This window comes from Pseudophryne corroboree, chromosome 3 (genome assembly GCF_028390025.1).
Source record: "Pseudophryne corroboree isolate aPseCor3 chromosome 3, aPseCor3.hap2, whole genome shotgun sequence".
Taxonomy (NCBI): domain Eukaryota; kingdom Metazoa; phylum Chordata; class Amphibia; order Anura; family Myobatrachidae; genus Pseudophryne; species Pseudophryne corroboree.
In genome coordinates, this window is record NC_086446.1 from 758,084,027 (window position 1) to 758,111,690 (window position 27,664).

Here is a 27,664-nt window from a genome sequence, read left to right on the forward strand (position 1 = left end):
TCCCCAGTCTCCCCCACAATTATTATAAGCTTTTATACATTGATGTGCAGCACACTGGGCTGAGCTGAGTGCACACAGACTGAGTCACACTGTGTGACTGCTGTGTATCGTTTTTTTCAGGCAGAGAACGGATATAGCAGAGAACGGATATATTAAATAAAAGTTAACTTAACAACAACTGCACTGGTCACTGTGGTAAACTCTGTCTGCACAATCTCTCTCTCTCTCTCTCTCTTCTAATCTATTCTAATGGAGAGGACGCCAGCCACGTCCTCTCCCTATCAATCTCAATGCACGTGTGAAAATGGCGGCGACGCGCGGCTCCTTATATAGAATCCGAGTCTCGCGAGAATCCGACAGCGTCATGATGACGTTCGGGCGCGCTCGGGTTAACCGAGCAAGGCGGGAAGATCCGAGTCGCTCGGACCCGTGAAAAAAAAAGTGAAGTTCGTGCGGGTTCGGATTCAAAGAAACCGAACCCGCTCATCTCTACCAGAAACCCACTCTGACTGATGTCTAAGTTGGTTTCTTCAGCCAATCAGGGAGTGCCACGTTGTAGCACTCTCCTGATCAGCTGTGTGCTCCTGTCTTCACTGACAGGCAGCACACGGCAGTGTTACAATGTAGCGCCTATGCGCTACATTGTAACCAATGCTGGGAACTTTCTGCTCAGCGGTGACGTCACTTTAGGTCAACCGCAGGGCAGAAAGTTCCCAGCATTGGTTACAATGTAGCGCATAGGCGCTACATTGTAACACTGCCGTGTGCTGCCTGTCAGTTAGGACAGGAGCACACAGCCGATCAGGAGAGTGCTACAACGTGGCGCTCCCTGATTGGCTGAAGAAACCCACTTAGACAGAAGTCAGAGTGGGTTTCTGGCAGTCGGGAAAAGGTGACCCATGTGAAAACATGGGTCCCCTTTTAGTTCGTGGCTCGGCTCTGCGTTTTGTTTTTTTATTCAAGTACCTGGATTATAAATGGATGCGACGAGGACCCTGGGCCCCTGGATCTCGTGAGTATAATTTATTCAACAGGTACCCCTTGGATTCTACTGGACAAGTGGACCGACCTGCGTGGGAACATAGGTAAGTATGTATGTATGTATGTTTGTGTGTATGTATGTAATAAAATTATACTTTCAAGGTGTGTGTGTCTTGTGTTTTTTGGGGTATTTTTTTAGTGGTAGTACTACAGGTACCAGCGGGCCCGTTTTTCCGCCGCATGCTGGTACTTGTGGTTCTCCAAGTACCAGCATGCGGGGGAGGCTTGCTGGGACTTGTAGTACTGCTACTAAAATCAATATCTTTTCATTATCACAAAAGGCTATCAGCCTCCCCATCCGCAGCCCATTGGATGGGGGGGGGACAGCCTCGGGCTTCACCCCTGGCCCTTGGGTGGCTGGGGGGGGGACCCCTTGATTGAAGGAGTCCCCACTCCCCCAGGGTACCCCGGCCAGGGGTGACTAGTTGGATTTTTGATGCCACGGCCGCAGGGCACTATATAAAAGTGACCCCCGGCTGTGGCATTATCTGTCCAGCTAGTGGAGCCCGGTGCTGGTTTTAAAAATACGGGGGACCCCTACTCTTTTTGTCCCCCGTATTTTTGGAACCAGGACCAGGCGCAGAGCCCGATGCTGGTTGCTTAAATATGGGGGAACCCCTGTCATTTTTCCCCCCATATTTTTGCAACCAGGATCGGCTCAAAGAGCCCGAGGCTGGTTATGCTTAGGAGGGGGGACCCCACGCAATTTTTTTTAAAGATTTTACAGTGTTTAATTTAAAAAAAAAAAAAAAATGAACCCCAGCACGGATCACACAGATCCGGCCGAGATTAATTGTAAAAAAAGTCGGCAGTGTTTTGCTAATCACTGCCGTAAAAAAAAAAAAAAAAAAAAACACGAATGACATCGACATCGGAAGAAAAGAAAAACCCGAATACGGCAGCTTAGTAAATTAGTCGTAATAAATTCAAAAAGTTGCAGTTTTACACTTTCGATGTCATTCGTGATTGAACTTTGACCTTTTTCCGAAAATTACGAATGTTAGTAAATTTACCCCAAGGAGTGCTATAGGGAGAAATAACTAAAGCAATCCAGACAGATTATGCGGCTGACAGTAATACGCTGAAGATTATACACTGACACTGGGCTGGACACAGGAATACAGAGTTGGACGCTGGAAACTACTGTATATAACTGATACAGAGCTAGACACAGGTATAACTGAGTAGGATGCGGATAATTAAATAACTTACACAGAAGTAATGCAAAGGACGGTAGAAACAACTCTAGACAAAAATGTCCACAGCTAGAACCAGAACCTTGAGCCAAAGGCTCCCACAGCAACTAGGTTATATGGCCAGCATGGTATGAGGTACAGGAAACACATATATAGCAGACAATGCCCAGTCAGAGCAGCCAGGGAGGCCAGGTCCTCTGATGAGGAGACTCAATGCACCTGTTCACCTGCACATACAGACAAAGCTCCTCATTATACTGCAGCTGAAGCTGAACACAGGAACATGCAGGAATCTAAAACGAACCAGGAATTCAAGAAAACATGGCACGCTGATCCAATAGAAATAGATCATGACACACTGTTCTTCTAGATCACGAAAGAGGAAGAAGAAATTAAAACATTTTAAAAGTTGAATCAAGATGCCTGGCACCCCATGGCTTCCTTCTGCATCCCAAACACCTGACACTTCCTTTATTGCACAAGCATCACACGGTACTTGGCGCAGATTCCTCTTTGTAGAGAATAAAGTCCCCACCTTAAGCAAATCTGGCACCTGATGAGGTGATTGTTTAAACCTGCTGGGGAGTGAGCGCTTTCTACCTCTATGCTGTGGTCTATATAAGTGCATCCTCCAGTACCTCTCATCACTATCTGCCAGGATGCTGTGGATGAGAACTCTGAGTGTGGGCCTCCTGTGTCTCATGACTGGAGGCAGATCACAGCCGTAAGTCTCAGATTTCTATGAAATGATAAATTGCAATATTAAGAATGAAATTAGACTGCAATGCACATCTGAAAACATGGCATTTCAGTGTGCAATTAGCAGCCAATCAGTAATTAGTCTTAATCATGTAGCGTGCGCTAGACAAATGCAGAATAAAATTGTAAATTTTTTGTTGTGTAGGATTGGTGGGGACAAGTTTTCCAAATGTTTGCAATGTTATTGAATCATCGTTATCCTTTATTTATCTGGTGACAAATACCCTAGCAAATGACTTACAGTATATAACTGTATAGTATATGTTGTGTTTATATTATATAATTTTTCTTGGTAGATAAATAATAAAACAAATATATTAATGTGCTGGATACACATTGGGGCAGATGTATTAACCTGGAGAAGGCATAAAGAAGTGATAAACCAGTGATATGTGCAAGGTGATAAAGGCACCAGCCAATCAGATCCTAACTGTTAATTTACATATTGGAGCTGATTGGCTGGTGCCTTTATCACCTTGCACATATCACTGGTTTATCACTTCCTTATACCTTCTCCAGGTTAATACATCTGCCCCAAAGATAGACATCTAAAATAATACAGTATGTAGTAAGACTTGCAATCAGGCATATATAAACTAGGGAATTGGTCAGTTGAAAAGGGTCTACTTTAACTTTAGGGGGAAAAAAAAAAATATATATATATATTTCCCTTTTTTTTTTTTTTGTTTTTTTTTAAATTAAACATAAAATCCTTGTATCCTAGAGCTCAAGAATTATTAACCTACTATTAGTGATGAGCGGGTTCGGTTTTACTCGGTTCTCAAAACGGCATCTTATTGGCTCACGGATGTCACGTGTTTTGGATAGCCAATAAGATGCCGTTTTGAGAACCGAGTAAAACCGAACCTCGCTCATCACTACCTACTATGGGGCAGATGTATTAACCTGGAGAAGGCATAAGGAAGTGATAAATCCAAGGTGATACCACACCAGCCAATCAGCTCCCATGTGTAAATTAACAGTTAGGAGCTGATTGGCTGGTGCATTATCACCTTGCACTTAACACTGCTTTATCACTGGTTTATCACTTCCTTATTACTTCTCAAGGTTAATCCATCTACCTCAATGTGCCATAACCCAGCGTAACAAGAATGAACGCTTGTGCCTGATAATATAGATATGTGGCTGCGAGGCATAGGCGTAATCCGATGGTAGAAAGCAGAGTTGATGTCAGGCAGATTTTGCAGGTTAAATGTCAGTTGAGCCTTTAGTTTAAAACTGCAAATAGAGCCGAAAACATGACGGCAAACACTCAAAGTAGCACTGCACAGTAACTATGATCTGTGCAGGCTTCTTAGGGTTAAAAAATTAAGTAAGAGTTAAACAAAACACCCCAGTCTTCTCCTAAATACATAACCTTTATCTATACAGTCTGTTCTGGTCATGGGAAATCGAGGTGAGAATTAGGGGTAAATTTACCAAGATGAGTGGTTGCTATGGGCAACATATCAGTTTACAGGTATTTACTTCTCATTTATCTAGCACCATTAGAAGGAGTCTGGTCGCTATGGGCAACATCCCATCTTAAATAGAACTCTCATCTTAGTAAATTTACCCCTTAGTGTGGGGTCTACCCAATTTTAAATTAACCATCACCAGGCTGAACTAGCCTGGTGGCTTACACCATAACAATGACCCACAGTGTGGGGTCCCCCTGCCATCCTGTTAAACCAGCCCCAAACTAGTGGGCCTAGGGCTGGCAATATTTGTAAAGTTGGGACCTCAAAAAAAAAAAATAAAAAAAAAATTGCCCCCCGCCCAAGGATCTACTAGCCGTGGACTGAAAGCCAAGCGCTATTCACTGCATCCCTGGTGGCAGTGGATGCGAGGTTAATATTAATATTCTTAACAGTGGGACTACAGGTCCCAGAAAGGTGTGCCCCAGCATGCTGGTACTTGTGGAACAAGGCATGCTGGCACCTGTAGTCCCACTGGGAAGACTATGAAAATGACATGACACAGACTGTTAACCCTTTATTAAAGACACTCGCACTTCATACTGTACTTACCTACTGCTTAGGTGTGCTCAGGCTGTTTCTCCATGTTGTAGTCCATGAGTCTTGGTTAAACAATATGAGGGGGTATTCAATTAGCGGCGCAATCGCATTTTCAAAGTCATAAAACAATTTACCGCGCATCATGAAATGGTGTCTTAAATTGTCTGCAAAAAAATAAAAATATTTTCAGTAATTTTCCTGCAAATTTCAATAGCTCAACTCTGAGCAGTTGATTAAAATAGGGATTTTCCCCTTACTTTTATATAAACTATCAGTTTGGTTCTGAACCACTGAATGACTAATCAGGCACTTACATTTTTTTTAATTGGCCAATAATGCAATGTCATTTTTTTGGGGTTTGCAAAATTATGGAAATTGGGGTACAAGGTATGGGGCAGGTATATTGGGAGTGCTTTGAGTGGGACACGTGTTTTTAGAGTTGCAGGTGGTAGTAATCGATCTGTTTACACTTTTTTTCTTTTTCTTTTTTTTTTGTGGCAATTGCAGTAAATTGCTGTGATTTCAACACCAATTGAATACCCCACTAAAACTCTGTGACCCAGTGTTGGACTGTGGCATCAATGTCTCACTGGGAAAATAAAGTGGTAGGGACTTAACCAATCTCCAGGGAGTGTCGCCATAGAGGCTTAACTATAACTAAAGCTGGGCATACACTATACAATTATCTGTCAGATAATCTGTGGTTGGAATGAAAACCTGGTAATGGATGAGAACAATTGACCATTTGCTCCCTAACACTGGAAAATGGATAAAACCTGTCTGATTTAACCAGTTTGTATGACTGATAGTCAGGGGCATATCTAGAGAGGAGGGGACCCGTGTGCAGTCTCCTGGTGTGGGCTCTGGACTGTAGCAGGCAGCAGCGCTCTGTCTGAGCACTAGGGACTGGCATAGTGCCAGAGTCTACAGCGCATACACAAGTCTCCGAAAAAATGTTGTGGCGGCCATTTTTCTGGAGACCTGCACATGTGCTGTGCGCTGTGCCAGAGTCTCTAGTGCTCAGACAGCGCTAATAGCACTGCTGCGGCTGCCGGCTACAGAACTCGGGAGGGGACCCACACCTGGACACCAGAAAGGTAAGTATATAGAAGAAATGGGTGCGGTGTGGGCCCCCTCTGGACCCAGGGGCCCGTGTGCATCTCACACTGCACCCATTATTGATACGCCACTGCTGAGAGTTGTTGCCCATTTTCCAGTGTTTGGGAGCAAATGGTCAATTTGTCAGTTGCTCTCATCCATAACCTGTGGTTGGAATGGGATCCTGGTAATCTGCCAGATAATGGTATAGTGTATGCGTAGCTTATGGATGGCCAGTGTTGGGTTTCCATCGATTGTTGCCATTGATTGTTTACCACCATCAATGTTATCCATTCGTGGTACAATCTGTAAGGGAACAATCAATATTTTTGCCAATGAATGGTCACCCTTTCATATTGAGTGAGTCGCCAGCCAATCAGGCCCTGGTGGCGTGGCTTCATGGGTGTTAGGGCGGAGCTATGCTCCTTGTCTCTGACACCCTTAAAACAAAACAAAAATTGATTGATGGCAGGAAACCATCTGGTTCTCCTCATCGATGGCAAAAGTAGTTACCATGGTTTCATAGATTGATGATTTTGAATGGTTGATGGTTATAGTTGGGGATGGCCATTAGAGTGCATGATCTGGGCCCCTTGATAGATATACAGGCTGGTGCATGCATCCATTCCTAATGTACCAGATTAATAGCAGGAATGCACCATAGTCCTGTGTAGTATATTGTAACATACTGTATATAATGTGTAATTAGTGTGGAACCTGGGCTCTAGAGGAGAAAGATGGGCCCTCCAGCAATGTGGCCCACTGAGGGTTTATCCTGTACCCTTGTAGGCCAGACTGACCCTGGACCCAAACCAGAATTCTCAAATGTAGTTTTGGGGTCCTGGATTTCTGAGTATTTCCTTCCCTGAGCTCACCAGTATACTGTGTTTGTGATGGCAGGGGGACCCCATGATATGTTTCTCGCCGCTATGGCGTCAGCCCCCCACTAGTTCAGCCTGGTCCTAGTTAGTAGGAAATCGAGGGGACCCAATGCTGGGTTCTCCCCTGACTTTCCATGACCAGAACAGGGTCAGGGAATAGGGATCCTATGCTGTTAAGTTTTAACTATTTAATTACTGATGTGTGCAGTGCTTCTCCTAAACTTGCCTGCTGCAGCCAGGTCTAATATTTGGACGGGTTGTCTGTTGGCTTTTGGATGATTTTCGGTCATTTTACCATCTGACCGTTAGTAAATCTCCGGTGTGAACAGTCATCTATGCAAGTCTTGCGTGTTGGTCTAATGTTCTAACTTGTCCTAAACGTAGTATATTGGTGGGTTTGCCATCGGTTTATATGTTAGTAAATCTCCAAATTGCAAAACCGATGGGAAATCTCTCAAAACACAATTGACCAAAATCAACTTTTTGTGACTATACCCTAAGATGTAAAATGACCACTTTGTGCTGGAGTAACATGTGACCTAAAGACCTGATCACCACATTCTACAAACTTTGCTAAGCCCTGCTGATCCTCTTTCAGCTGAGATCACATCACTGCCCTCCTAAAGCTAGCTGTGGTATCACTCACTAATAGGGATGACCATCGATGACTCAAAACTGATGGTCTATGGCTATAGTTGAATCCTTCTACCATCGATGGTGTATAACCAGACGATTATGCACCATTGATGGTATCTGTTTCCACTATGGTTTCCCTCCTCCCCCTGCCATTTTCACAGGCTGAGCTGTTATTCAAAGCTCAGCCCCCCCCCCAGTTCTCAGACAGAAACGGTGGCAGCTGCTGGATAGCTGCCTGCCATCGATGGCTTGTGTTACCATCAATGGAGGCAACTCCGATGGCCATCCCTACTCGCAAAGAATGCATCCTAACAATTCACTAGGAACTGGTGACATCCTGTCATAACCGTTTTATCACACTAATCCATAAATAGGTAATCTCCTGCGCAATATCATACAAGACTGGGGAAAGGCAGAGATGTAGAAACCTCTTTAAGGGTATCAGCTTCTATCTATAATCTATGTCAGTGTAATCAAAAGATGTTAGCTAGAAGCTTATTTGTTGCTATGGGAAACCTCTCCTGGCATATTTAAAAGTTGTCATACCTTCCCCCCCCCCCCCCCCCAACCAGGACAAAAGCTTTAAGTACAGTATTTGCTACTGTAGCTAAGTCTCAGATTATCCTTTTATTTAGTTTGAATCACTGGACAGCTTCTTTTATTTCTAATTGTGCTGCAATTTTATTTCTTCCAGGATATGGTCACCTCAACCAGTAAGCGGAGGTGGAGATAACAGGTAATTGCAGATCTTCTCTTTGGTTCCCTCTCCTGTTCTAGTTCAGGAATGGACAACCTTTGGCTCATCCTGCTGCGGTGAAACTACACGTCCCAGCATGTCCTGCCAAAGTTCTAACATTCTAGTAGACAAGGTTTTGGACAGACTCTGAGTGTATGTGTTGTACTGCTGGTCTGCAGCTGTGGGGAGGTAGGGTAGTCCTCCATCCCTACTAAAGTGTCTATTCATGAAGCAGTAAAGAGTGGGGAAGTTGTCCAGGGGAACCAATCAACTGCTCCCCTAGTGTGAATGTGTCTGTACATGTGATAGGGATTATAGATTGTAAGCTCCACTGGGGCAGGGACTGATGTGAATGGGCAAATACTCTGTAAAGCGCTGCGGAATATGTGTGAGCTAAATAAATAACTGCTCCGTACAATTGTATAGTATGTAAATTAGAAATTTTACTTCAGTGCTGATTGGTTGCCATTGGCAACTTCTCCACTGGCTCACTACTTTCCACTTTTCACTGCTTCATAAATAGACCTCATGTGGAAAACTGTGCAAAGGAAAAAGTTGCCCTGGAGCACGACTAGTAGTAAAGTGGACGGAGCTGTCATGAAACCATTGCCGTCTTCCACTGTAGGTCCATTCATGCTGTGATCTTTTACTAATAGAAGCCCTTTTCTCTACCACGGAGTCCCCACACTCACTAAATCACACAGTATTTTTCACTCAGCTCTCCTTCTATTTGGCTCTATCTTTTCTTGCATGTGCTATTTTCTTTATTCCCCCGTTCCCTTTTCTGTCTACTATACCTTTTCCAGCTTTATATTTGCTCAACTCAGAATGAACTCTGTTCTTTCACCCACCCTTAGTTATTTCTGTTTTCCTCTTTAGTCCTCCTGCTATCAATCTTCTACCCCATCTAATTCCCTGTGCTGTCCTCCATTACTGTCTCTCTTCTCCCCTCATCTGGGCCCAAATGTATTAAGTGAAGACTGATAAAGAGTGAAAGTACCAGCCAATCAGCTCTTAAGTGTCATTTCTCTGACGTCCTAAGTGGATGCTGGGACTCCGTAAGGACCATGGGGAATAGCGGCTCTGCAGGAGACTGGGCACAACTATAAAGAAAGCTTTAGACTACTGGTGTGCACTGGCTCCTCCCACTATGACCCTCCTCCAGACTTCAGTTAGAATCTTGTGCCCGGCTGAGCTGGATGCACACTAGGGGCTCTCCTGAGCTCCTAGAAAGAAAGTATATTTAGGTTTTTTATTTTACAGTGAGATCTGCTGGCAACAGACTCACTGCAGCGAGGGACTAAGGGGAGAAGAAGCGAACCTACCTAACAGGTGGTAGTTTGGGCTTCTTGGGCTACTGGACACCATTAGCTCCAGAGGGATCGACCGCAGGACTCGACCTTGGTGTTCGTTCCCGGAGCCGCCGCCGTCCCCCTTACAGAGCCAGAAGCATGAAGAGGTCCGGAAAATCGGCGGCAGAAGACCTCGGTCTTCACCAAGGTAGCGCACAGCACTGCAGCTGTGCGCCATTGCTCCTCATGTACACCTCACACTCCGGTCACTGATGGGTGCAGGGCGCTGGGGGGGGGGGGTGCCCTGAGGGCAATACAAGACACCTTGGCTGGCAAATCTACATCATATATAGTCCTAGAGGCTATATAGATGTAAAAATACCCCTGCCAGTATTCCAGAAAAAGCGGGAGAAGTCCGCCGGAAAAGGGGCGGGGCCATCTCCCTCAGCACATTGGCGCCATTTTTTCCTCACAGCTCTGCTGGAAGGAAGCTCCCTGGCTCTCCCCTGCAGTCTGAAACCTACAGAAGGGTAAAAACTATTTTTAGGCGCAGGATATATATATACATCCTGGTCCGCACAACACTATCCATATTTTATATAGGGTGCCCGGTTAAAGATCATTCAAATGAAATACTGCCACACCATGAGGCTCCAGCTAGGGCTTATGTTGTAGAAGAAAACCAGCACTCCTTAAGTATCCAAAATTGCGTTTTTATGCCAATTTAAAAATGACAAATTTTTGTGCAAAATAGCAGCTTGGAAATGCAGTTCCAACAATCATATACATCTTACGTATCCTGAATCATGCTGGGGATGCAAGTCGGACCCAGCTGGGTCTCCCTACAGCTGTTTCGGCTATCGCCGTCCTCAGGGGAGTAAGGCTTACTCCCCTGAGGACGGCGATAGCCGAAACAGCTGTAGGGAGAACCAGCTGGGTCCGACTTGCATCCCCAGCATGATTCAGGATACGTAAGATGTATATGATTGTTGGAACTGCATTTCCAAGCTGCTATTTTGCACAAAAATTTGTCATTTTTAAATTGGCATAAAAACGCAATTTTGGATACTTAAGGAGTGCTGGTTTTCTTCTACAACATAAGCCCCAGCTGGAGCCTCATGGTGTGGCAGTATTATATATATATATATATATATATATATATATATATATATATATATATATATATATATATATATATATATATATATATATATATATATATATATATATATATATATATATATATATATATATATATATATATATCTCTCTATCTCTCATATGCAGCTGTAAGGGAAAACACTCATTTATAGTGGGATCCCTGTGTTATATAGCGCTCTGGTGTGTGCTGGCATACTCTCTCTCTGTCTCCCCAAAGGGCTTTGTGGGGTCCTGTCCTCTGTCAGAGCATTCCCTGTGTGTTTGCGGTGTGTCGGTACGGCTGTGTCGACATGTTTGATGAGGAGGCTTATGTGGAGGCAGAGCAGATGCCTGTAAATGTGATGTCACCCCCTGCGGGGTCGACACCTGAGTGGATGGTGCTGTGGAAGGAATTGCGCGACAGTGTCGACTCCTTACATAAAAGGTTTGACGACATACCAAATGTGGGACAGCCAGCTTCTCAGCCTGTGCCTGCCCAGGCGTCTCAAAAGCCATCAGGGGCTCTAAAACGCCCGCTACCTCAGATGGCAGACACAGATGTCGACACGGATACGGACTCCAGTGTCGACGACGATGAGACTAATGTAACTTTCAGTAGGGCCACACGTTACATGATTGAGGCAATGAAAAATGTGTTGCACATTTCTGATGTTACCCCCGGTACCACAAAAATATGTTTGGAGAGAAAAAACTACCAGTAGCTTTTCCTCCATCTGAGGAGTTAAATGAAGTGTGTGAAGAAGCGTGGACTTCCACTGATAAGAAGCTGGTAATTTCTAAGAGGTTACTAATGGCGTACCCTTTCCCGCCAGAGGATAGGTCACATTGGGAAACATCCCCTAGGGTGGATAAAGCGCTCACACGCCTGTCAAAGAAGGTGGCACTACCGTCTCCGGATACTGCCGCCCTGAAGGAATCTGCTGATAGAAAGCAGGAGGCTATCCTGAAATCTATATATACCTACACAGGTGTTATACTGAGACCAGCTATTGCTTCAGCATGGATGTGCAGTGCTGCAGCTGCATGGTTAGATTCCCTGTCAGAAAATATTGATACCCTAGACAGGGACACTATATTGCTAACCGTAGAGCATATAAAAGACGCACTTTTATACATGAGGGATGCACAGAGGGATATTTGCCGGCTGGCATCCAAAATTAGTGCAATGTCCATTTCTGCCAGGAGAGGGTTATGGACTCGGCAGTGGACAGGAGATGCAGATTCCAAAAGGCACATGGAAGTTCTGCCTTATAAGGGTGAGGAGTTGTTCGGGGATGGTCTCTCGGACCTCGTTTCCACAGCAACAGCTGGGAAGTCTACATTTTTACCCCATGTTCCCTCACAGCCAAAGAAAGCACCGTATTATCAGGTACAGTCCTTTCGGCCCAATAGGGGCAAGCGGGTTAAAGGCGCGTCCTTTCTGCCCAGAGGCAGAGGTAGGGAAAAAAAGCTGCAGCATACAACCAGTTCCCAGGAGCAAAAGTCCTCCCCCCGCTTCCTCTAAGTCCACAGCATGACGCTGGGGCTCCACAGGCGGAGCCAGGTACGGTGGGGGCCCGTCTCAAATATTTCAGCAATCAGTGGGCTCGCTCACGGGTGGATCCCTGGGTTTTTCAGATAGTATCTCAGGGGTACAAGCTGGAATTCGAGACGTCTTCCCCCCCCCCCCCCACCCCGCCGTTTCCTCAAATCTGCCTTGCCAACCACTCCCTCAGGCAGGGAGGCAGTGTTACAGGCAATTCACAATCTGTATTCACAACAGGTGATAGTAAAGGTACCCCTACTTCAACAAGGACGGGGTTACTATTCCACAATGTTTGTGGTACCGAAACCGGACGGTTCGGTGAGACCCATTTTAAATTTGAAATCCTTGAACACATATATAAAAAAATTCAAGCTCAAGATGGAAACGCTCAGGGCGGTTATTGCAAGCCTGGACGAGGGGGATTACATGGTATCACTGGACATCAAGGATGCTTACCTGCATGTCCCCATTTACCATCCTCACCAGAAGTACCTCAGATTTGTGGTACAGGATTGTCGTTACCAATTCCAGATGTTGACGTTCGGTCTATCCACGGCTCCGAGGGTCTTTACCAAGGTAATGGCCGAAATGATGATACTCCTTCGAAAGAAGGGAGTTTTAATTATCCCATACTTGGACGATCTCCTGATAAAGGCGAGGTCCAGAGAGCAGTTGTTGGTCGGGGTAGCACTATCTCGGGAGGTGCTACAACAGCACGGCTGGATTCTAAACATTCCAAAGTCACAGCTGGTCCCTACGACACGTCTACTGTTCCTGGGGATGGTTCTGGACAGAGAACAGAAAAAAGTGTTTCTCCCGGAGGAGAAGGCCAAGGAGCTGTCCTCTCTAGTCAGAGGCCTCCTAAAACCAAAACAGGTGTCGGTGCTTTACTGCACGCGGATCCTGGGAAAGATGGTAGCTTCCTACGAAGCGATTCCATTCAGCAGGTTTCATGCAAGAACCTTTCAGTGGGACCTGTTGGACAAGTGGTCCGGATCGCATCTTCAGATGCATCGGCTGATAACCCTGTCTCCAAGGACAAGGGTGTCTCTGCTGTGGTGGCTGCAGAGTGCTCATCTTCAAGAAGGCCACAGATTCGGCATACAGGACTGGGTCCTGGTGACCACGGATGCCAGCCTTCGAGGCTGGGGGGCAGTCACACAGGGAAGAAACTTCCAAGGACTATGGTCAAGTCAGGAGACTTCCCTGCACATAAATATTCTGGAACTAAGGGCCATTTACAATGCCCTAAGTCAGGCAAAACCCCTGCTTCAAAACCAGCCGGTACTGATCCAGTCAGACAACATCACGGCGGTCGCCCATGTAAACCGACAGGGGGCGGCACGAGAAGCAGGACGGCAATGGCAGAAGCCACAAGGATTCTCCGATGGGCGGAAAATCACGTGTTAGCACTGTCAGCAGTGTTAATTCCGGGAGTGGACAACTGTGAAGCAGACTTCCTCAGCAGGCACGACCTCCACCCGGGAGAGTGGGGACTTCATCCAGAAGTCTTTCAAATGATTGTAAACCGTTGGGAAAGGCCACAGGTGGACATGATGGCGTCCCGCCTAAACAAAAACCTAGAAAAGTATTGCGCCAGGTCAAGAGACCCGCAGGCGATAGCTGTGGACGCTCTAGTGACACCGTGGGTGTACCGGTCGGTTTATGTGTTCCCTCCTCTTCCTCTCATACCAAAGGTACTGAGGATAATACGGAGAAGAGGAGTAAGAACTATACTCATTGTTCCGGATTGGCCAAGAAGAGCTTGGTACCCGGAACTTCAAGAAATGATCTCAGAGGACCCATGGCCTCTACCGCTCAGACAAGACCTGCTGCAGCAGGGGCCCTGTCTGTTCCAAGACTTACCGCGGCTGCGTTTGACGGCATGGCGGTTGAACACCGGATCCTGAAGGAAAAGGGCATTCCGGAGGAAGTCATTCCTACGCTGATTAAAGCTAGGAAAGAAGTGACCGCAAACCATTATCACCGCATTTGGCGAAAATATGTTGCGTGGTGTGAGGCCAGGAAGGCCCCAACGGAGGAATTTCAGCTGGGCCGTTTCCTGCACTTCCTACAGTCTGGGGTGACTATGGGCCTTAAATTGGGTTCCATTAAGGTCCAGATTTCGGCTCTACCGATTTTCTTCCAGAGAGAACTGGCTTCACTACCTGAAGTTCAGACTTTTGTTAAGGGAGTGCTGCATGTTCAGCCCCCTTTTGTGCCTCCAGTGGCACCTTGGGATCTCAACGTGGTGTTGGATTTCCTAAAGTCACATTGGTTTGAGCCACTGAAAACCGTGGATTTGAAATATCTCGCGTGGAAAGTGGTCATGTTGTTGGCCTTGGCTTCGGCCAGGCATGTATCAGAATTGGCGGCTTTGTCATGTAAAAGCCCTTATCTGATTTTCCATATGGATAGGGCGGAATTGAGGACTCGTCCCCAGTTTCTCCCTAAAGTGGTAACAGCTTTTCATCTGAACCAACCTATCGTGGTGCCTGCGGCTACAAAAGACTTGGAGGCTTCCAAGTTGTTGGACGTAGTCAGGGCCCTGAAAATCTGTTTCCAGGACAGCTGGAGTCAGAAAGACTGACTCGATATTTATCCTGTATGCGCCCAACAAGTTGGGTGCACCTGCTTCAAAGCAGACTATTGCTCGCTGGATCTGTAGTACGATTCAGCTTGCACATTCTGCGGCTGGACTGCCACATCCTAAATCAGTGAAAGCCCATTCCACGAGGAAGGTGGGCTCTTCTTGGGCGGCTGCCCGAGGGGTCTCGGCTCTTCAACTTTGCCGAGCAGCTACTTGGTCGGGGTCAAACACGTTTGCTAAATTCTACAAGTTTGACACCCTGGCTGAGGAGGACCTAGAGTTTGCCCATTCGGTGCTGCAGAGTCATCCGCACTCTCCCGCCCGTTTGGGTACTTTGGTATAATCCCCATGGTCCTTACGGAGTCCCAGCATCCACTTAGGACGTCGGAGAAAATAAGATTTTACTCACCGGTAAATCTATTTCTCGTAGTCCGTAGTGGATGCTGGGCGCCCATCCCAAGTGCGGATTGTCTGCAATACTTGTATATAGTTATTGCTTAACTAAAGGGTTATTGTTGAGCCATCTGAGAGAGGCTCAGTTGTTATCATACTGTTAACTGGGTATTGTATCACGAGTTATACGGTGTGATTGGTGTGGCTGGTATGAGTCTTACCCGGGATTCAAAAGCCTTCCTTATTGTGTCAGCTCTTCCGGGCACAGTATCCTAACTGAAGTCTGGAGGAGGGTCATAGTGGGAGGAGCCAGTGCACACCAGTAGTCTAAAGCTTTCTTTATAGTTGTGCCCAGTCTCCTGCGGAGCCGATATTCCCCATGTTCCTTACGGAGTCCCAGCATCCACTACGGACTACGAGAAATAGAATTACAGGTGAGTAAATTCTTATTTTTTCAAACACCGCCTCTGACATGGCAGTTAGGAGCTGATTGGCTGGTACTTTATCCGTCTCCACTTTATCTCTCTTATTAAAGCTTAATACATTTGGGCCCTGATTCTGTATCTCCAGCTGCCAGCTAAGTGCGCAGCAGCAGCTATGATTGGTCCGGTGGTTAGTTCCTGTTCCTACATAAGCCAGGGAGTGTGCACGTTGGGGCTGACCACCCACAATGAGTCCCATGTTGGGAATCCCAACTGCTCTGCACATCCAACCCCTCGTGGCTTGGGTGTCTGCCACTGGAAAGTAGATGGGAACATAGAATTCGACAGCAGAAAAGAACCACTTGGCCCATATAGTATGCCCATATAACTATTGTACAGTTCTCTTCAATGGCAAAAGTATATTATACAGCAGTGACATACAGTACATACATCCTGCCCCTGAGTAAAAGATATAGGCAGGTACAGCAGATGTGGTCTATATATGAGTGCCTGCTGCAGAGGATATGGTATAACTGGGGCCAGGCAACTACTGTACTACACACACATGAGTCATAGCTCCACTACTATCCATTTTATTTCTGGTTCTAAAATATTAATTGTATATGATGACACACGTATAGTATACAGACAACACAACCAGTATGGTAACGCGTGCCAATCAGCCTGGTAGACAGTTATAGCTATAGTAAAAGGAGCCCAGACATCTCATCAAAGCCAGAACTTCTCCCTAACAGACCTGTATCGATGGATAGAGGGTAAGGTATACACCTGACTGTGGAACAATGGTACATGTATAGTACTTACAGCATAGCAGAGTCTCCCAGCATTGGAGCGCCGCTCTCAGTCGCAGACGCCCAGGACGCTCTGGTTATACTTTGCTAATACCTCTGTAGCCTGCTCTCTCTGCACAGGCTGCCTCCACATTATAGCAATCCTCCTAGAGGTGCACTGTCACTATTTCCTTACAGTGAAGTGGCAGTAAAGTCGTGTCCAGGACTTCCTATGTGATGAGCCGGAGGGATGGGGGTAGCTCACACTCATAGACTGACCGGGAGTGAGTATTGGCGCCTGGCTGGGTACATCATGTTACCAGTAGCAGCAGTCACTCAGGCTGGAGGATCCGTGCCTTGCCATGAGCCTGCGCCCTGGAGCAAAGCGTGAGTGCGGGGCTAGATCATTGGAGATGGTGAATGCCCTTGCTGCATTTTAAATGTGGTGTCGATCTGCGAGCCAACAGGAGCTCGCGGACCAGCAGCCAATCGGGAGCCGCTACTGCAGCCGCCCGTGATTGGCTGCCGGTCCACAAGCTCCAATTGGCTTGCGGACCGGCACAACATTAAAAATGCCGTCAGCACTGTCTCTTGCTGGTCTTACTAAACTGTAAGCAGCTCTCGGGCAAACGTCCGTCCACTCGCTGTCACACGGGCCCCCTGTCTGTCCGGGCCTGGGACTGCAGACCCCACAGTTCCCCCCTGATGGCGGCCCTGGATGCGACCATGCCTGCAAGTTCTTTATCTGACCTGGTCGCACAGGATGTAACCAGTCAGAAACTGTTACTTAGCAGCGGCAGGGAAGGTAAACTTTCCTCAGCTGCTGCTGTCAGGGGGACTGGAAGGTCCCTCTGCCTTCCAGCCCCCAGTGTTGCTGTGCTGCCGATCATTGCAGACAATAGCAGCCGCTGGTAAGTGTAAATCTTCGCCACCAAGCCATCCCCAGAGCCCCACTGTGTACCTGACAGCTGCCAGGGCTCTAAAAACTAAAGTCGTGATGGTCGCAAAGTTCCTAATCGATGTTTCAATGTTAGGACAATTTTTTTTTTTTTTTATCCCACTAAAATCATTTTGGATAGGGTTAAATTCGGGTCTGGGACTCCAGGTTGACAACAAAGGTCGACACACCTTAGGTCGACGCCAATTGGTCGACACACCTTAGGTCGACATGGACAAAAGGTCGACAGGAACAAGGTCGACATGGAAAAAGGTCGACATGAGTTTTTTATGTTTTTTTTTTTTTTTTTTGGTGTCTTTTCTTCGTAGAGTGACCGGGAACCCCAATTAGTGCACCGCGTCCCCTCGCATGGCTCGCTTCGCTCGCCATGCTTCGGGCATGGTGCCTTCGCTCCACTCCGCTCGGCACAGATTACCGTTCCAATCGTAGTCCACGTGGATTAAGTATGAAAACGTTCAAAAAACGAAAAAAATTGTGAAACTCATGTCTACCTTTTGTCCATGTCGACCTAAGGTGTGTCGACCAATTGGCGTCGGCCTTTTTGTTGACCTGGAGTCCGGATACCGTTAAATTCATGTTCTTCACCTAATTCACTCAGAAAAAATAAAATAAAAACATTTCTGATCCTTTTTTTGGGGGGAGAAAATGGTCCGTTAAGTGGTTAAAGTGTAAGTGGTTCAATTGGGTGGTCTCAAGTGTACATGTAGGATGCATGAAGCTTCACAACCCTCCAGAGACTACTTCCGGAGAGCTGTGCTGCGGGAAGACTCCATCGGAAATGCCAGAGGGACGTGTCGTGTTCCAGCCCCTGGCACACAGTGGATGTTGGCACCGTTGCCGTGAGCAACCACAATGGCACGATAAAATATCAGGAGGAACAGAGATACACTGACACCTAAGGAAGGGAGCCACTGGAGGGGTTCACTACGGCTGGCCGGCGGTCGGGCTCCCGGCGACCAGCATCCCGGCGCCGGGAGCCCGACCGCCGGCTTACCGACAGCTTGGCGAGCGCAAATGAGCCCCTTGCGGGCTCGCTGCGCTCGCCACGCTACGGGCACGGTGGCGCGCTACGCGCGCCACACTATTTTATTCTCCCTCTATGGGGGTCGTGGACCCCCACGAGGGAAAATAAGTGTCGGTATGCCGGCTGTCGGGCTCCCGGCGCCGGCATACTGAGCGCCGGGAGCCCGACCGCCGGCAAACAGAAGACCACCCCCACTGGAGAGATTACTTTACTAGCAGCTGCACAAGAAACTGTCATTCCACAAACAGGAAATGAGGCAACACGTGCACTTGGCACCACCCGATTGGACCACTAATACTTTAATATGGAAAAGGAGGGAGAGCACCAGCATACCCTCCCACCCCCCCCTTCCCAATTCTCTGAAGAAGCCTGAGAGGAGAAATGCATTGGTAGGAGTACTTGCTGTGGGGCTTTACCTATCCACAAGTAAAAGAACCTGTTTCTCTAACGTCCTAGTGGATGCTGGGGACTCCGTAAGGACCATGGGGAATAGACGGGCTCCGCAGGAGACTGGGCACTCTAAGAAAGATTTAGTACTACTGGTGTGCACTGGCTCCTCCCTCTATGCCCCTCCTCCAGACCTCAGTTAGAATCTGTGCCTGGCCAGAGCTGGGTGCTTTTAGTGAGCTCTCCTGAGCTTGCTAATAAGAAAGTATTTTAGTTAGGTTTTTTATTTTCAGAGAGCTTCTGCTGGCAACAGACTCTCTGCTACGTGGGACTGAGGGGAGAGAAGCAAACCTACTAACTGCGGCTAGGTTGCGCTTCTTAGGCTACTGGACACCATTAGCTCCAGAGGGATCGAACACAGGACCTGACCTTGTCATCCGTTCCCGGAGCCGCGCCGCCGTCCCCCTCGCAGAGCCAGAAGTCAGAAGCCGGCGGGTTGAAGAAAGAAGACGTCGAAATCAGCGGCAGAAGACTCCTGTCTTCATATGAGGTAGCGCACAGCACTGCGGCTGTGCGCCATTGCGCCCACACACTACGGTCACTGTAGGGCGCAGGGGGCGGCACCCTGGGCAGCAATTGGATACCTCCTGGCGAAAGCAGCATATATACAGTTGGACACTGTTATATGCATGAGCCCCCGCCATTAATTTTACACAAAATCGCGGGACAGAAGCCCGCCACTGAGGGGGCGGGGCCTTCTTCCTCAGCACTCACCAGCGCCATTTTCTCCACAGCTCCGCTGAGAGGAAGCTCTCCCCTGCAGACTCACGGTAGAAAGGGTAAAAAGAGAGGGGGGCCACATAAATTTAGCGCATTTAATATATATACAGCAGCTACTGGGTAAACACTAAGTTACTGTGTGATTCCTGGGTCATATAGCGCTGGGGTGTGCTGGCATACTCTCTCTCTGTCTCTCCAAAAAGGCCTTGTGGGGGTCCTGTCCTCATATAGGGGGTCATTCCGTGTTTGCTCGTTATTTTTTTCTCGCAACGGAGCGATTAGTCGCTCATGCGCAATGTCCGCAGTGCGACTGCGCCAAGTAAATTTGCTATGCAGTTGGGTATTTTACTCACGGCATTACGAGGTTTTTTTCTTCGTTCTGGTGATCGTAATGTGATTGACAGGAAGTGGGTGTTTCTGGGCGGAAACTGGCCGTTTTATGGGAGTGTGAAAAAACGCTGCCGTTTCTGGGAAAAACGCGGGAGTGGCTGGAGAAACTGAGGAATGTCTGGGCGAACGCTGGGTGTGTTTGTGACGTCAAACCAGGAACGACAAGCACTGGACTGATCGCACTGGCAGAGTATGTCTCGAGCTACTCAGAGACTGCACAGAGAAGTCTTTTCGCAATATTGCGAATCTTTCGTTCGCAATTTTACTATGCTAAGAATGACTCCCAGTAGGCGGCGGCTTAGCGCGTGCAAAGCTGCTAAAAGCAGCTTGCGAGCGAACAACTCGGAATGACCCCCATAGAGCATCCCCTGTGTGTGTGGTGTCGGTACGCGTGTGTCGACATGTTTGAAGAGGGCTATGTGGAGGCAGAGCAAGTGCAGATGAATGACGTGTCTCCGCCGACGGCGCCGACACCTGATTGGATGGATATGTGGAAGGTGTTAAAAGATAATGTAAACTCCTTACATAAAAGGTTGGATAAAGCTGATGCTTTGGGACAGTCGGGGTCTCAGCCCATGCCTGATCCTACAGTGCAGAGGCTGTCAGGGTCTCAGAAGCGCCCACTATCCAAAATGGTTGACACAGATATCGACACGGATTCTGACTCCAGTGTCGATGACGATGATGCAAAATTGCAGCCTAAAATGGCTAAAGCCATCCGCTACATGATATAGCAATGAAGGATGTATTGCACATATCAGAGGTAAACCCTGTCCCTGACAAAAGGGTGTATATGTATGGGGAGAAAAAGCAAGAGGTGACTTTTCCCCCTTCACATGAATTATGTGAAAAAAGCGTGGATTCCCCCGATAAAGTGCTGATTTCCAAAAGGTTACTTATGGCGTACCCTTTCCCCGCCAACGGACAGGATGCGCTGGGAATCCTCCCCTAGGGTAGATAAAGCTCTGACACGCTTATCTAAAAAGGTGGCCCTGCCGTCACAGGATACGGCCGCCCTAAAGGACCCTGCAGATAGGAAGCAGGAAAGTATCCTGAAGTCTGTTTATACACACTCAGGTACTATACTGAGGCCGGCAATTGCGTCTGCCTGGATGTGTAGTGCTGTAGCAGCATGGACAGACAATCTGTCTGAGGAAATGGATACCTTGGACAAGGATACCATTTTACTGACCCTGGGGCATATAAAAGACGCCTGTCCTATACATGAGGGATGCACAGAGGGACATTTGCCTACTGGGCTCTAGAATAAATGCAATGTCAATTTCTGCCAGAAGGGTCCTGTGGACTCTGCAATGGACAGGTGATGCCGACTCCAAAAAGCACATGGAGGTGTTACCTTACAAGGGTGAGGAATTGTTTGGGGATGGTCTCTCGGACCTAGTTTCCACAGCTACGGCTGGGAAGTCAAACTTTTTGCCATATATTCCCTCACAGCCTAAGAAAGCACCGTATTACCAAATGCAGTCCTTTCGATCACAGAGAAGCAAGAAGGTCAGAGGTGCGTCCTTTCTTGCCAGAGGCAGGGGTAGAGGAAAGAAGCTGCACCATACAGCTAGTTCCCAGGAACAGAAGTCCTCCCCGGCTTCCACTAAATCCACCGCATGACGCTGGGGCCCCTCAGGTGGAGCTAGGAGCGGTGGGGGTGCGTCTCCAGAATTTCAGCCATCAGTGGGTTCGCTCACAGGTGGATCCTGGGCTATATAGATTGTGTCTCAGGGATACAAGCTGGAATTCGAAGTGATGCCCCCTCGCCGTTACCTCAAATCGGCCCAGCCAGCTTCCCCCATAGAAAGGGAAGTAGTGTTAGCGGCAATTCACAAGTTATATCTCCAGCAGGTGGTGGTGAAGGTTCCCCTCCTTCAACAAGGAAGAGGATACTATTCCACAATGTTTGTGGTACCGAAACCGGACTGTTCGGTCAGACCCATATTGAATTTAAAATCCCTGAACATTTATCTGAAAAGATTCAAGTTCAAAATGGAATCGCTCAGAGCGGTCATTGCAAGCTGGAAGAAGGGGATTTTATGGTGTCTCTGGACATCAAGGATGCTTACCTTCATGTCCCCATTTATCCACCTCATCAGGAGTACCTCAGATTTGTGGTACAGGACTGTCCTTACCAATTCCAGACGTTGCTGTTTGGGCTCTCCACGGCACCGAGAATATTTACCAAGGTAATGGCAGAAATGATGGTGCTCCTTCGGAAGCAAGGAGTCACAATTATCCCATACTTGGACGATATACTCATAAAGGCGAGATCCAGAGAGCAATTGCTAATCAGCGTAGCACACCTCTCAGGAAGTGTTGCAACAGCACGGCTGGATTCTGAATATTCCAGAGTCGCAGCTGATTCCTACTACGCGTCTGCCTTTTCTGGGCATGATTCTGGACACGGACCAGAAGAAGGTGTTTCTCCCGGCGGAGAAGGCTCAAGAGCTCGTGACTCTAGTCAGAGACCTCTTAAAACCGCAACAGGTGTCGGTGCATCGCTGCACGCGAGTCCTGGGAAAGATGGTGGCATCATACGAAGCCATTCCCTTCGGCAGGTTCCATGCAAGGATCTTTCAGTGGGATCTGTTGGACAAGTGGTCTGATCGCATCTTCAGATGCATCGGCTGATCACCCTGTCCCCCGAGGGCAAGGGTGTCTCTTCTGTGGTGGCTGCAGTGCTCACCTTCTCGAGGGCCGCAGGTTCGGCATACAGGACTGGGTCCTGGTGACCACGGATGCGAGCCTCCGAGGATGGGGGGCAGTCACTCAGGGAAGAAACTTCCAAGGGTTGTGGGACAAGTCAGGAGGCTTGTCTGCACATAAATATCCTGGAACTAAGGGCCGTATACAACGCCCTGAGTCAAGCGGAGCCTCTGCTTCGGCAACCAACCGGTGCTGATTCAGTCAGACAACATCACTGCAGTGGCTCATGTAAACCGCCAGGGCGGCACAAGAAGCAGAGTGGCGATGGCAGAAGCCACCAGGATTCTTCGTTGGGCGGGAGAATCACGTGCAAGCACTGTCAGCAGTGTTCATTCCGGGAGTGGACAACTGGGAAGCAGACTTCCTCAGCAGGCACGACCTCCACCCGGGCGAGTGGGGACTTCATCACGAAGTCTTCACTCAGATTACAAATCGATGGGAACTGCCACAGGTTGGCATGATGGCGTCCCGTCTCAACAAAAAGCTACAAAGGTATTGCGCCAGGTCAAAGAGACCCTCAGGCGATGGCTGGCCCTGGTAACACCGTGGGTGTTCCAGTCGGTCTGTGTTTCCTCCTCTTCCTCGCATACCCAAGGTGCTGAGAATAGTAAGAAAAAGAGGAGTGAGAACATCTCAGACAGGACCTGTTGCAACAGGGGGCCCTGTCTGTTCCAAGACTTACTGCGGCTGCCGTTTGACGGCATGGCGGTTGAACGCAGGATCCTAGCGGAAAAAGGTATTCCGGATGGTGTTATTCCTACGCTGATAAAGGCTAGGAAGGACGTGACCGCAAAACACTATCACCGTTTATGGCGAAAATATGTTGCCTGGTGTGAGGCCAGGAAGGCCCCTACAGAGGAATTCCAGCTGGGCCGGTTCCTGCACTTCCTACAGTCTGGAGAGACTATGGGCCCTGAAGTTGGGGTCCAAAAAGGTCCAGATTTTGGCCCTATCCATTTTCTTTCAAAAGGAACTGGCTTCTCTTCCTGAAGTTCAGACGTTTGTTAAGGGAGTGCTGCATATTCAGCCCCCTTTTGTGCCACCAGTGGCACCTTGGGATCTCAACATGGTGTTGGGTTTCCTGAAATCCCACTGGTTTTGAGCCACTTAGGACCGTGGAGCTAGAGTATCTCACGTGGAAGGTGGTCATGTTATTGGCCTTAGCTTCGGCTAGGCGTGTGTCAGAATTGGCGGCTTTGTCATGTAAAAGCCCCTATCTGGTTTTCCATATGGGCAGGGCAGAATTACGGACTCGTCCCCAATTTCTGCCGAAAGTGTTGTCATCTTTTAATTTGAACCAACCTATTGTGGTGCCTGCGGCTACTCGTGACTTGGAGGATTCCAAGTTGCTTGATGTAGTCAGGGCTTTGAAGATCTATGTAGCCAGGACGGCTGGAGTCAGGAAGACTGACTCGCTGTTTATCCTGTATGCATCCAACAAGCTGGGTGCTCCTGCTTCAAAGCAAACTATTACTCGCTGGATCTGTAGCACATTTCAGCAGGCTCATTCTGCGGCTGGATTGCCGCATCCAAAATCAGTGAAAGCCCATTCCACAAGGAAGGTGGGCTCTTCTTGGGCGGCTGCCCGAGGGGTCTCAGCATTACAGCTTTGCCGAGCAGCTACTTGGTCGGGTTCAAACACATTTGCTAAGTTTTACAAGTTTGATACCCTGGCTGAGGAGGACCTTGTGTTTGCCCATTCGGTGCTGCAGAGTCATCCGCACTCTCCCGCCTGTTTGGGAGCTTTGGTATAATCCCCACGGTCCTTACGGAGTCCCCAGCATCCACTAGGACGTTAGAAAAAAATAAGATATTTACTCACCGGTAAATCTATTTCTTGTAGTCCGTAGTGGATGCTGGGCGCCCGTCCCAAGTGCGGACTTCTTCTGCAATACTTGTATATAGTTATTGCTTACATAAGGGTTATGTTTGGTTGCATCAGGGTTGATCTGATGCTCCGTTGTTGTTCATACTGTTGACTGGGTAAGTTTATCACGAGTTATACGGTGAGATTGGTGTGGCTGGTATGAGTCTTACCCTGGATTCCAAAATCCTTTCCTTGTAATGTCAGCTCTTCCGGGCACAGTTTCTTTCCTTAACTGAGGTCTGGAGGAGGGGCATAGAGGGAGGAGCCAGTGCACACCAGTAGTACTAAATCTTTCTTAGAGTGCCCAGTCTCCTGCGGAGCCCGTCTATTCCCCATGGTCCTTACGGAGTCCCCAGCATCCACTACGGACTACGAGAAATAGATTTACCGGTGAGTAAAATCTTATTGTTGATGGTAAAACCTACTATACACCCTTTTCCTTGGACTTTAAGGTACTTTTCTGAATGACTTATGAGCGAAGACTTGCCTTTACACCCAGGAACTCCCACTTGTGTTACCACCAGCAATTAGACTCCATATGTGATGCATACTGTACCTTCATTTACACCACACAAGGGAGCGTTGTCCCTGCACATTTTTAAATGATTTTTTTTTTTCTCTATTTTTCCTTAACAGTTTTAACATTGCCTTATAGTAAAACTGTGGCAGTGCATTCTGGGACTTGTAGTTTCATGGGCTGGCCTATCCTTCATTTATTCCACAATTGAATGAATTCTTTGCTGTACTGTTCTGATTCTCCATGGTCAGAGGAGGTGTGTGTGCTGTCCTATTGGGGCATGGTCGTGGCAAGTTGGAGGAATTTCTGGGTTCATGAATTTTATTCCAGTCTCCTATTCAAGGGGTGGTCTTCAGTATGCCGGCTGTCGGGATCCCGGCGCACAGTATACCGGCGCCGGAATCCTGACAGCCGGCATACCGACACTTATTCTCCCTTGTGGGGGGTCCACGACCCCCCTGGAGGGAGAATAAAATAGTGTGGCTTGCGTAGCGCGCCACTGTGCCAGCAGCATGTACAGTAGACTCTGTAATTATGTGAATAAGGCTGACACTAATTACAACTACCTCAACGTAATCTATCGTGTCATTTCTCATGCTGGCTTCACACAACCATTTCTTTGCTCACTGAGTTTATGGAGAACCATTTTGACCACGTTTAGCCTGTAATCTAGAATTATTAGCCCATTTGATGATGGATTAAAAGTGCACCAGTTGGCCAGATGCTAAATTGGTTGCCATTTTGTTTTCTGAACCACTCCTCACTCTGCAGCTACTCAATTCAATAAGACCCGTGACAAACCTGAGAAAGATAGTACTAACCAATCGGCTCCTAACTGCCATGGTACAGACTGGGGGACATTTACTAAGCAGTGATAAGAGCAGAGAAGTGAACCAGTGGAGAAGTGTCCATGGCAACCAATCGGCACTGTAGTAACATCTATAATTTCCATGTGATACAATTATACAGAGCTGCTGATTGGTTGATGGGGCAACTTCTCCACTGGCTCACTTCTCTGCTCTTATTACTGCTTGGTAAATGTCCCCCTATGTTTGAAAAATGACAGGAGCTGATTGGTTGGTACTTTATGATTATTATCCTTCATCTATATGGTGCCACAAGGGATCTGCAGTGCCCAATTACATAGTACAAATGAGCAAAACAGCACTTACAGTTCAAGATGAAATAGAACAAGTATGAAAACCCAGGAGTTGGGTTCCATCAAATGGAGTATGGAGGAAAGGATAGTTTGTCAGAGAAAAAGTGAGGGGAGAAGGCCCTGCTCTTGTGAGCTTGCAATTTATCTCTAAGACAGTGCCGTTTCTAGCGGCGGGCGAGCCGTGCAACCGCACAAGGCGCCCGCCGCGGCACTTTGTGACTCCTTATCTCCTCTCCTCCCTCTTCCCGAGCGCTCCTGCTCGGGGGGCGGAGTTTCGTGGAATGACGCGTTTGCGTCGTGACGTCACGATGCAAACGCGTCATTCCGCGAAGCCCCGCCCCCCAAGCAGGAGCGCTGAGTGAGGAGATAAGCCTGAAAGGAGGAGGCGGCCGGCACAAGGGACGTGAGTTGGCGGGACCCAAAGAGCGGGAAGATGTAAGTTCTCTCTCTCTCTCTCTCTCTCTCTCTCTCTCTCTCTCTCTCTCTCTCTCTCTCTCTCTCTCTCTCTCTCTCTCTCTCTCTCTCTCTCTCTCTCTCTCTCTCTCTCTCTCTCTCTCTCTCTCTCTCTCTCTCTCTCTCTCTCTCTCTCTCTCTCTCTCTCTCTCTCTCTCTCTCTCCCCCCCCCCCCCCCCACTTGACGCCTGCCGTACTGTGTAAAATGGGGATATCTGCCAGCCCCCCTTTTTACACATTGCGGCAGCCAGTCCCCATTTTTACACATCATGGCAGACACTGTCCCCCTGAGAGAGAGAGATGCATACCATCTCCCCGCTGGCAGGCAGGTGAGGAGGAGGAGGGAGGGGGAATGGAGCCACAGCAGCGCTATTTCATTGGTAGTAAGCGCCGCTGCAGCAGCCCCCTTTCCTTCTGTATTGGCTGCCCGGTGCTGCTGTGGATGCTGGGATGGAGGAACCGCATCCCAGCATCCACAGCAGCGCCGGGCAGCTAATACAGAAGGAGAGGGGGCTGCTGCAGCGGCGCTTACTATCAATGAAATAGCGCTGCTGCGGCTCCAGTCCCCCTCCCCCCTCCTCCTTCTCCGCTGCCCGGCGCTGTAGCTCTCCTCCACAGCGCGGCGGCGGCACACACAGCAGACTTCAGAGGCATGTAATGAGTCAATTTGACTCCTTACATGCCGCTGGCCATGCGCCCTCAGGGCAACTGCGCTGTGTGCCAAGCCCACTTGGCACACACGTAGTTACGGCCCTGCTGCCTGCCGTACTGTGTAAAATGGGGATATCTGCCTGCGTACTGTGTAAAATGGGGATGCCTGCCGCACTGTGTAAAATGGGGATATCTGCCTGCGTACTGTGTAAAATGGGGATACC

General features: G+C 48.1%; 1 protein-coding gene and 1 long non-coding RNA gene across 2 annotated transcripts in view; one reads left to right on the forward strand and one right to left on the reverse strand.

Annotated features, from left to right (window-relative positions):
* LOC135058234 (uncharacterized) overlaps positions 1–2,348 on the reverse strand; it is a 49,629-nt gene extending 47,281 nt beyond the window's left edge. The window contains exon 1 of the long non-coding RNA XR_010244698.1: positions 2,254–2,348. This is a non-coding gene — a long non-coding RNA (uncharacterized LOC135058234). The remainder of the gene's footprint in view (positions 1–2,253) is intronic.
* Positions 2,349–2,854: 506 nt separating this feature from the next.
* Positions 2,855–27,664, forward strand: part of LOC135057424 (ovostatin homolog) — a 169,836-nt gene continuing 145,026 nt past the window's right edge. Inside the window, exons 1-2 of the mRNA XM_063963316.1 lie at positions 2,855–2,961; positions 8,324–8,365. Of these exons, the coding sequence (XP_063819386.1) occupies positions 2,897–2,961; positions 8,324–8,365 (107 nt within the window). The 5' untranslated portion in view covers positions 2,855–2,896. The remainder of the gene's footprint in view (positions 2,962–8,323; positions 8,366–27,664) is intronic.